The 11,256-nt window shown below is 40.3% G+C and overlaps 1 protein-coding gene across 2 annotated transcripts in view; it reads left to right on the forward strand.

Annotated features, from left to right (window-relative positions):
- Positions 1-9,998, forward strand: part of LOC100699459 (collagen alpha-1(XXVIII) chain) — a 36,750-nt gene extending 26,752 nt beyond the window's left edge. For both annotated transcript variants that reach the window (XM_005449934.4, XM_005449935.2), the window contains 10 exons: positions 1,556-1,624; positions 1,762-1,830; positions 1,917-1,997; positions 2,705-2,740; positions 2,819-2,855; positions 3,020-3,577; positions 6,680-6,966; positions 7,051-7,225; positions 8,697-8,891; positions 9,054-9,998. In XM_005449934.4, coding sequence (XP_005449991.1) covers positions 1,556-1,624; positions 1,762-1,830; positions 1,917-1,997; positions 2,705-2,740; positions 2,819-2,855; positions 3,020-3,577; positions 6,680-6,966; positions 7,051-7,225; positions 8,697-8,891; positions 9,054-9,061 — 1,515 coding nt within the window. In that variant the 3' untranslated portion in view covers positions 9,062-9,998. The remainder of the gene's footprint in view (positions 1-1,555; positions 1,625-1,761; positions 1,831-1,916; positions 1,998-2,704; positions 2,741-2,818; positions 2,856-3,019; positions 3,578-6,679; positions 6,967-7,050; positions 7,226-8,696; positions 8,892-9,053) is intronic.
- The last annotated feature ends 1,258 nt before the right edge of the window (positions 9,999-11,256 follow it).

An 11,256-nucleotide genomic window follows, 5' to 3' on the forward strand; every position in this document is an offset into this window, starting at 1 on the left:
CCCTGTGTGTTGGCCCTGCGACAGACTGGCGACCTGTCCAGGGTGTACCCCGCCTCTCGCCCTATGACAGCTGGGATAGGCTCCAGCGCCCCCCGCGACCCTGAAAAGGATAAGCGGAAGCGAATGGATGGATGGATGGATTTTTATTTGGTTTTTTATTTGGTTATGGAAACATAAGTCGAGGACAACATTCTAAGGTGTTTACTTGTGAGGAGCCTTTTCCAAATTTCTCCTAAGTACTGCCAGATGGTTGTGACTGAGTTACATTCTCTGAAGAATAACAGATTGAAAAAAAAAATCCACAGTGCATTATCTTCTGTGCAAACATGCCCACAACCGGGCTGCCTGTTCATTTTTTGGTGGCATTTATCGTGATTTTTCCAACAGCACTGTGACACATGGGTGCAGGGTGTGAATCTCCACAGACATATGTGTCTGATGAGAAACACTTGGCCTAACAGGCCTCACTAAAACAACACCCGGCACCCCGCACGTCCTCACATATCACATCCAGATTCCCCACAGGCTTCAGGCCACTGTCTGTGCATGTCCGAGCTCTGTCATAGTCATGCAGCAGTATTCAGGTTTTAATTGAAGACTCAAATAACAGGAAAAAATGGGAAAGCAGAGCACAGTGACACATGTCAGCTCTTATCCGTGCTGAGAAAATGGTGATGTGAAACATTCACGACAACACTGGTAACCTTGAAGTTGCTGCTTTTTATCACAAGAATACAAAGTGTGTTTCATACTCATTATAGATAAAGTTAATTTTTTGTTGAGTTGAGTTATTAATTGCACATGTGGTATATATAGCTGCTATTGCCTTTTCTCACATTATGAAGGCAACCCAAACAGGAAACGTATTACAGTCAAAATTTTTAGTGGGTCATGACATCAGATAATTTCTTGGATTAAGCTGTTTTCACAGATGCACTGCAGCCCAGAAATCAAGTTGTCATAGCAGCATACAGACAACAAAGCAATCAAAGTAGAGGCGTGCACAGATGTCACACATGCATGTGCAAGGTTGAGTTGTGGCTGTTTTCTAATCAAAATCAGTAATCTTATTTTACTTATTTTCTTTTTTTAGCCATTCAAGAAAAATTAAGGATATTTTGCCAACTTTGAAGCTTTAATACTGAACACACAGACAAGAGAAAACACATTACTGAATTCACTTTGGAGTTTGATGATAACTGGTAGCTGCACATGACTTGAATTTGCTGTAGTCATGACTGGTTGACATTCAGTCATGACTACAGCAAAAGGCTTTTCCTTCACTTGAAGGAAGAAAGAGTATTGTCGGCTTTTTTAAATAGCATTCCACCTGACAGGTGTCTCCCTGCCTACACCTCCCCACAGGTGGAGCCTGTAAAATTATGTGAACAGCAGGTCAGCAGGTCTGCTGCCTTGACCGCAGTAACTGTGCCATTTGTATGGCTGTAACAAAAATTTCTTTCATAAATTACAAATCTGCTTTTTTGTCACATTGTAAGTATTTTGTAACTGACCTTGAGCTGTAGTTATACAAGCAACATGTTTTGACTTGCAGGGTAACCCTGGGAGACCTGGTCCACCTGGGCCAACAGGTCCTCAAGGGCAAGGAGTTCAAGGGCCAAAGGTAGGCTGTGATTTATTGTCCTTTATAGACATTCACATATCTGTAAAATGTCAAGACATCCAGGGCTCTGTATACTACCTAAGTCTGTAAGTATCTGTCACAAGCTGTAACACAACTGCCTTGTGTGTTTGATTCAGGGTGAACAGGGGGCCCAGGGTGTGGTAGGACCAAGAGGAATACCTGGAGAAGGCTTTCCTGGAGCTAAAGTCAGTCACTGTGTTGCGTGGGACTGAATGTTTTGAGCATTTACAATTCTTTGACTGCTGATGTTTTGCAATGTGGTGTGCAACAGGGTGATCGTGGTTTGACAGGGGAGAGGGGGCTGAAGGGGTTCAAAGGAGATGTAGGAGACCCTGGAACCCCTGGGCAACCTGTGAGTGACGCTAATGATTCCTTCATGTCTCCGTTTGTTGTGTTCTGTTTTGTGATGGCTGGGAAGAGGGCTCCAACCCCTGAACCTGCTCCTATGCTGCTTGTTATCGCTACTGATATTTGTCTGCCAAATGGAACTGGGAGATTTGCAGAAACACTTTGTCTGCAAAAGTTCATTCTGTTCATCTGGACATAGTATTTTCAGTGGGAGAAATGTGAAACCAGCCCACTGAAGGAACAATGGGCTGGGAGGTCAGTTCCTTCATCATGATCATGCAAATTCTCATGACCATTGATCAAAGCCCACTGATCAATGGCCATGAGTACCATTCACAGAGAGTTGGGGAATGGCTGCAATCACAGCATTGTAAGATGGCGAAAGATGTACCCTTAGGCCCCCTCCTTGATTCAGAGATGGTCTTTCCCTTTTCACGTAAATGGCCTCCTTGACTCCACGCTCAAACCAGTGTTTCTCCCTGTCCAGGATGTGTACATCCTCATCATTGAATTGGGGAAACCTGCAGTCAGCTGAGACTGAAGAAGTCACTTGTGAAGTCACGTGGATGAGTGACGAAACGTTTCTCCCACTGAAAACGCTACGTCCAGATGAACAGAATCAACTTTTGGAGATTTACTTACCTGGGTGATTGAGAATGCATCAAGACTGACAGTTTGTGAATAAATATTGTTTAATATTTTTGATCCTAGGGCCGAGTCGGTGCCAAAGGTGAAGCTGGCCTCACTGTGAGTGTCATATGTTCATATCTGTATCGTTTTACTTTTTGTGATTAGCCATATGCTTATATTGTGTATTCATTGCAGAGAGAAGACATCATTCGATTGATCAAAGAGATCTGTGGTAAAATATCTTCTGATAGCACAAATATTGTAGTAGATTTAGTTTCTCAATCGAAGCCACAGTGTCATCTTATCTGTAAAGTGCTGTATTCAGTTCCACAGACTGGAATTCATCAATGTGACATTTCCTCCATGATCTCATATGTTGGTGTGATGTGATTCTAGGATGTGGGATCAAGTGTAAGGAGAGGCCTATGGAGCTGGTGTTTGTCATTGACAGCTCAGAGAGTGTGGGGCCTGAGAACTTTGAAATCATCAAGGACTTTGTGAATGCATTAGTGGACCGGGTAACAGTGGGCCGAAACGCCACCAGGATTGGCCTGGTCCTGTACAGCCTGGAGGTGAGAACTGTATTCAACTTGGCCCGCTATGTCACCAAACAGGATGTCAAGAATGCAATCAGAAACATCCTATATATGGGAGAGGGCACCTACACTGGTACAGCTATCCGCAAGGCTACGCAGGAGGTCTTCCATAGTTCACGTTTAGGAGTAAGCAAAGTGGCCATTGTGATTACTGATGGGCAAACCGACAAGCGAGAACCAGTGAAGCTGGATATAGCTGTGCGAGAAGCACACGCTGCCAATATTGAGATGTTCGCCCTGGGGATCGTTAACACCTCAGACCCAACGCAGGCCGAGTTCCTGAAAGAGTTGAATCTAATCGCATCTGATCCAGACACGGAGCACATGTTCCTCATTGATGACTTCAACACCCTGCCAGGTAAGATGCATTTTCTTTACTTACACTTTATTTTGTTATTTTTCAACCAACACACTAATATCACATTGTAGAAAACAAAATCTGTGGAACATTACAGGTGGGGGAAAAAATCGATAGAGGATAATACTGCGATATTTTTGAAAACCAAATATCAATATTTTATTAAATGAATTAGTCCTTTAATATGAATCTTTGTTAATGAGTTGAGCTGCCAGCTGATTGTATTCTGATTATATTCCTATAGAACAGGAATGATGTCTTTGTAAAAAGCAACATAAATTTTCAGTGATTTATTACAGCTAACTGCTGTAATATCTGGAACAGATTGCATGCAATTGCCAACTTAACCCCACTCAGTTGCAGACTGATAGCAGACTTATTGTGTCTTGTGGCAACATTTATGTCAGGTTTTAGTGACAGTGTTGGTATGTTTTACAATCTCAGTTTGCAGCAAAAAAATTAAGTGAGATAACTTTATCTTATAGGATAAAACAGATACTGACAAAGTTTGAGGACATAACTTGTATTTGAAAAATCTCAATATATGTTATACTCAGCTGCATTCTTCGCAAAATGTGAAGAATCATTTGAAGTATTGTGATAATATCCCTTAGTTGTCCAACTCCAGGCCTCAAGGGCTGGAGTCCTACAAGTTTTAGATGTTTCCTTGATCCAGCACAGCTCATTTAAATAAATGTAATTTAAATTACCTCCTCAACATGTCTTGAAGTTCTCCAGAGGCCTGGTAATGAACTAACCAGGTGTTTTGACCCAGTGTGAGCCCTTGAGGCCTGGAGTTGGACACCCTGATCTACCTGACCCCTGACTCTTTTTGCCCTAAGGATAAAAATGACACCTTCCCACAAATGGCTGTAAAAATATGACATAGTAATCTTTTTTCCACTTTAAATGACACAGTCTTTAAAACTACTTCAACCTGAAATATAAATATAATTATAGTTTATGGATTTTAACCCTTTAAAGAAGAGGGACTCCAGCTGAGGTGGAGCAGAGGCTGCAAATGGACAGAATGTGGTGTTTGCATGTAAGCGTCCCACGTGGTGCAGCCAGCTGTTCTCTTTCTGTCCGTGCAAAACTCACACTGCCCTTACATTTGCTGATCAGAGGGGTTTGCAGCAGCACCCTTCAAATTTGAATTGATTGATTTTTTGTGAACACCGTCCAAAATGAGCATCTCTACATAAACCTGCAGGTCCTCTGTGTCCACATAAGCCACTGAGTGTTTCCCATGCAGGTTTGTCATGACCACTATTTGCTACAGGACTTCATTCATCAGCAGCAGTGCATAGCTGGTGGCATGGTGTGTAGGTCCTGGGATCAAACCTCTGGCTGCTGGGACGTAGCAGAGCGTTGCAGGCTTTGTGGGAGACCAAATTATTGAGATGGAGAAGCTCATCCTGTCACTGCTTCAGCCATCTCCTCTCCATGCTCACTTTCAGATGAGTCAGAGTTGGACTCCAGGTGGGCTGTTTCAAACTCTGAGGCCTCCTCTATGTCAGTCTCAGTCCTTGGAGGAGTATGAGGCGCCATCTTCACACTCCAGAGCCTCCTGTGTGCTGTAGTCTTGCCATGCTCCTGCACTACTGCAATACCTCTAACCATGGCTGTAGTGCAGCTGCATAAACTACTTGAGTGAGAACCAAAATAAAGTCCAATTTTGTTTTGCTTCTTGCTCCTGAGATATCTTTGAAGCTGAAAGGTTACTCATTGTATAATTTCAGTAGCAAAGCACCCCTGCAGAAAACAGAAAGTGTGAAATGTCTTGTTTGGTAAAAAGAAGCGCCACCTGGTGGATAAATATAAAAATTAAAATTTGAAGGCACATAGTCCAAAAAATAAAACATAAAGGAATGAGTGAGTTGATGTCAAAATAAATGTGGGATCCAAACTTGTATTTTCAGTGATTTTCAATGGGGCATTTTTTGGCCTTAGGTTAAAATGTGGCATTTTTGTGTAGCTTAGCCGTTTTAAGCTAATTTAAGGAACTGAGACAAGAATTCTAAAATTAAAATAAAGTAATATCCTCTGGCAAATTGGCAAATTCATTCAGCACAGCCAAAGTAGCATGAAAAAAACCCCATAATGGCACAAAATGTCCCCAGGATCACCTTAGGGATGTCGTATTGTGAGTTGCCTGGTGACTCCCGCCTCTAGTGAACCAATTTTTTAAAAATAGATTTTTCCATTTTCATATGGATCCATTTATATTTTAAGAGTGAAGTGCTTGTCCGCCTTGAAATCTACAATTTTGTGTTATATTATTTAAAAAATCATATCTTAACTTATATCTTATACAGGCTATTTTAGACACCTATTTAGCTCACGTTTATGTGCCCTATCGTTAAATTTACTTTTTTTTTATTAACAATGCACCAAGTCTAACTACAGATATGCAAGTCACACATACTCACTATTATTTAATCTAGGCAGAATAACTTCATAGTGATTTCAAATCTCATTAGTGTTCTGATCTTCCACTGTTAGTTGGTTAGTTTGTGGTTACCCCTACTGTCTATGGCAATCCATAATTTGGCATTATATGTTGATGTGAGTGACAATTTGAAGAAATAATGGATTATGTAGAAACAATGTATCTCATTGCTACAACTGTCACACTTTCAGCAAAATTTATCTTCAATAACACTTCTGAAGAGCTTAGCCTAAACCAGCCGGCTACTGTACTTTTGCACACTTAGCCAGTTCGGTTTCACTGTAGCTTTGCACGTTACTGGAGCAAAAGTAGGCATTATTATAATGAATGTAGTGTGTTTACAAACCGAAGTCTGATAATTAGCAGAAGGCAAAGCTTTATAAAGGCATGGGCGATAGGGATGTTTATTTTTCAAGTTTTATCTGTTACTGGCACTAAATGAAGTATATTAGTATTCTACCTCTGCATATGACCTGTATGTTTGTTTGTGTACCAAATTAATGCAAAGCCATCTGATAGTTTTTGAGAAATTTAACAGAAAATAATTCCTAAAAATTATTATGCTATGTCTGGGGGGCGAATAGTGATAAAACAGTAATTAGTTAAATCACTTTTTCCTAGTTCCTAACTTCTGTGTCTTTGTATCACAGCCCTCGAATCCAAGCTGGTCAGCCAGTTCTGTGAAGATGAGAATGGAGCCCTAATATATAACAGAATAACTAATGGCTACAACGGCTATGGAAACAATGGTTATAATGGGAACAAAAATTTAATCAATGGAAAGTATGCTACTGGTGGCTATGAGTACAGGCCTGTGACCCAACCGGAAGTAGAGAATGGACGTCAGACTGGTATCAACACTGGCACCAGCACACACAGCCATGGAGGAACAATAGAGACCACGCAGCAAGGGATTAAAGGATCCAACAGAGTACACGTATGAAAACAAGAATACATCTTTATATGTACTTTACACAACTGTATTATTCTAACGACTGGTTTCTGGTTTTATCCTCAACAGGAAGGAGGGGTGCAGCGTGGGGACACATTTACCCACAGCACCTCAGACAAACATCTCTCTCCATCCAGGGAACACTCTTCATCATCATCATCATCTTCATCCACAAGCATAACTACAACATCCTCCGGTGTTTCTGTACAGTATGTACCTGTACCAAGGCCAGTTCTTCCCAAAGGTATATGAAGTCCAATACTTTGCTCTACTTTTCTACCTTTCTTATGAGGAAAATTATTTTTATTACAGAGATCCAAAATAAATAAATTCCCTCACTGCAGAGACATACTATGAGCAAAAATTCAGTCAGGACCTCAATATTTAAAAGACAATACACATACTATGTGTATCTTCCCTCACATACATATGAACTCGATTGATATTTCATTCATAAACAATAGGGTTTAATATGACATTCAGTTCAATTTTATTTATACAATGCCAAATCACAACAACAGTCGCCTCAAGGTAGACCCTACAATAATACGCGCAGAGAAAAACCCAACAATCATATGATCCCTTATGAGCAAGCACTTTGGCGACAGTGGGAAGGAAGAACTCCCTTTTAACAGGAAGAAACCTCCGACAGAACCAGGCTCAGGGAGGGACGGCCATCTGCCACGACTGGTTGGGGTTAGAGAAGGAAGACAGGATAAAAGCCATTGGCCAAACCTTTGCAGCTGTTTCAACTCTTCTGGAAAACTCCAATAAAGTGTGACTCTTAGTGTGACTGTGGCCCAAGGTGTTACAATCAGTGTAGTATATTTACAAGGTTAAATAGAGCTAAAGGTTAGCAATAAGTTAGCTAGCTAGTTGACATGTTAAAATGATATGTCACGCTATAACTGAACTATTTTTTTTCTAAATGTACAATATCCTTAATTAAAGACACGAGAAGAGGATAATACTTTATTTATCACATAATAGGAAAATTCTTTATCTTTTAATAACTTTGGACTAATGGCAGTTTTCAGAATTATTTAAAATAGGCCAATGGACCTAAAGTGATACGCCACCTCATGGCCACAGTATGTTTTTGTGACATGAATATTTTTTGTAACAACCTGCATACAGATGTTAATGTCAACAACAGAAATGAATAATGGCACAGAAAATTAGTTATGACATCAGATAAAATCCAAACCTCTGCCTTCAGTATGGGGGTGGTATATTTCAGTATATGACACTAGGTGTCAGCCAAATAATAATCCGTTCATGTTTAAATGTTTTCTGTGTTTTGCACCCTGTTATATTTTTGTCTGTATAGTGCTGATAGCAGTATAGTATAGTGCTGATAAGGGATGGTGACAATGGGGGGTTAAGCGAATAGTCAGCCATCTCAGTTTTGAGATGACTACAAATGTGGTGTGATGACACCTGATGGAGTAGATGAAGCTCCATTGGAGTTCCAGTCCAGTGTGCTTTGAGTACAGGCTGCAGAAAGGGAGCAGCTTTCGTTGATGTGGCCTTTCTGCTGTGTGCGCAGCAAGGTGAAGAACAGGGAAGCCAATTATTTTTGATGCAGTGTGGCTGATTTTGTGGAATCTGCTCTTTTCTGACAGCATGGTGAAGAAACGGAGCAGAAAGGGCCACTCTGAGGTTAGATTAGGTGGAAACAAGTTCTCTCATTCATATGACATCTTTTCCTGCAGAGACTGTCCCCTTGGACCCCCGCTGTGGCTTGGTTCTGGACCAAGGCACGTGCAGGGACTACAGCATCCGCTGGTACTATGACAAACAAGCAAACGCATGTGCCCAGTTCTGGTACGGAGGCTGCAATGGCAACAAAAACCGATTTGACACAGAGGAGGAGTGCAAGAGGACATGTGTGGAAGTCAGATCAACCGGTACGCTCTCATGATTTATGTCAGCCATATTTTTGTCTTTTATGTCTTTCACACCTTGCTGCTTTATTTGCCTTTTTTCATGACTGAAATATTGAGGCTATGTCACTCTGATTTGATCCAAATGTTTGGGAGTATTGACTTCCTCATATATTTTTTTTCCAGGTGGCTGAGTGAGGGCATCTGTCACACATCTGCCTACATTTCAAGGAGGGGCAGCTATGACCAGCCATTTTTCACAGTGTTATGTGAAGTTTTTGCATAATTCTCAGGCATATACATGTACACTGATGTTCTGTATCATCTCCACATTTTTGCCTCCTCCTCCAGGATCTCTTGTAATTACAGTAAAAAAAAAAGGAACGTAGCATGGATAGATAGGGCAGGAGATCATCCGTCTTCTCTCAGGAATACAGATGAGGGCTGGCTCGTAGCGTGTTAGGAGTTCCAGAGGACTTGACATACCCACAGATCATTTTTTTCATACAAAGCCTGAGTGCTGCAAACGTGGTGAAAAGATGGACTATAACTAATAACTCCAGTGCTTCATGACTTGCCATATGGATTTAATTTCCTTACTCAATCACTCTGAGGTCTATTAGTGCATATTCACAAAAAACTAAAAACACACAGTAGAGATGAAGCTTCTCATCCCTTGTATCAATCAAATATAGTTTTTTTTTCTTTTCATATATATATATATGATTCCTAACTTTATGGAATCTTTTTGAGCATTTGAATGTGTTTTTTCTTAGATTTACTGAATGAAAAATGTTTACACCGTTTCACTTCACAAGCTGTAACAATAATGGAGATACACGCATACATGTGTACTCACACACACTGCCCTCTACTGGGTAACAAGTGCTGATGTCAGAACTGACGTCTGCTGTATGAGCAGAAAACCTACTGTTGAACACCCCGTCTTTGTTGCTAGGCTATACTGACTGCATTCATACATACTGTACTAAGTGCTACATGGTCATCATTTAATATCAAACGTTTTTGATAAATCAGTTCTAATATGTGTAAAATGCACCAACATCATTGTATGAACATGACTTGGAGTATGGGGGTATTTTTTCTAAAATAAAGCTGACTTTTATTCTTTCCCAATGTCTATATTTTATTTAAGCCTTCCTAAAAATCCCAAAATTGATCATATAAAAAGTGTCCTAACATCGCCATTTGTAGTATTTATTAATATTATTAGTAGAAACATATTGACTGAGGATGTTTAAAATTTGGAACATGTTTCATGTTATCAGTGCGTCGATTCAACGGTTCATCAAGGCTCATAATAAAGCCAAATTGTGTGTAATACGATAAAAGGTTGCTTTGAGCGTGGCAGTTCATGGTTCTTGATGGTTAATCGTTCAGACATGAACGTTAACATAGGCTTTCATAGACTGAATATAAAAGATGGAACACTCTGTGACTATTTTCATGATGACTTCATGAGCTTCATCAATTATGTTAGGTCATATTGAATACAACATGAAATTATTTTTGTAAATAGTGGTCAGCATTGGTCAGAAAGGAGAATAAATCAGGTAATGTACCAAGAGTGGGTGATGTCCCTTGGTTTCACAGTCAAATCCACTCTACAATTGGGATGCCTCATTTGAAAAGGGTAAAACTTTGTTTGTGATATTACCACAGCCCTGTAACCATTATATTTGTGTTGAAAAACGCCAGACTCTGGGCAATGTTCTTCTGACGATACGTGATCATAGGGAAAAATCCTCTGCATTGGCACTGGTACCAAATATAAATAGCTTCCTGTTTAAACTTCTTCTAAGTGATTGCTAAGGGTTTTTCATCTTTCCAAGCTGTTGCAACATTCTCCTCTCTGTAATCTGTTATATATTGAAATGCCAGTACACTCATGTCTCCAACCTGGGCATGCTTTGTATGCCAGGTTACAAAGACTGGGTGGTGGGTGACCAACTGAAACAACTCCATCTTTTATAAAACAAGTAAGCACCCAAGGAGAATAAGGGGCCAGTCAGAGTAAAATATAATTTAATTTTGATCCACTTTCCCCAACAGTAATTTTTATACAGTCCCTTAATACCCTGGACAAATGGCTACTTTCAATACGGTGTAAGTTTGCATAATTAACCTCCTGTGGCTTTAGGGAAGTGGCAGAGTCAGCTCTATCCTTCTCCTTAAATTACATTAGACACTCCTCGAAGAGTGGCATAGTCTGATCTATCTTTAGCACTGCCCACGGGAGAAATGTTACCTAACTCTACACACTCCTCACTTTATCAGGCAACAGGAATAAGACTCATATTGATTCAAACACCAGTAATTACCTTTTTTAATTGGCATTTTAACATCTTGTAGTAACTTCTGCGGTGTG

Source organism: Oreochromis niloticus, linkage group LG23 (assembly GCF_001858045.2).
Source record: "Oreochromis niloticus isolate F11D_XX linkage group LG23, O_niloticus_UMD_NMBU, whole genome shotgun sequence".
Taxonomy (NCBI): Eukaryota; Metazoa; Chordata; class Actinopteri; order Cichliformes; family Cichlidae; genus Oreochromis; species Oreochromis niloticus.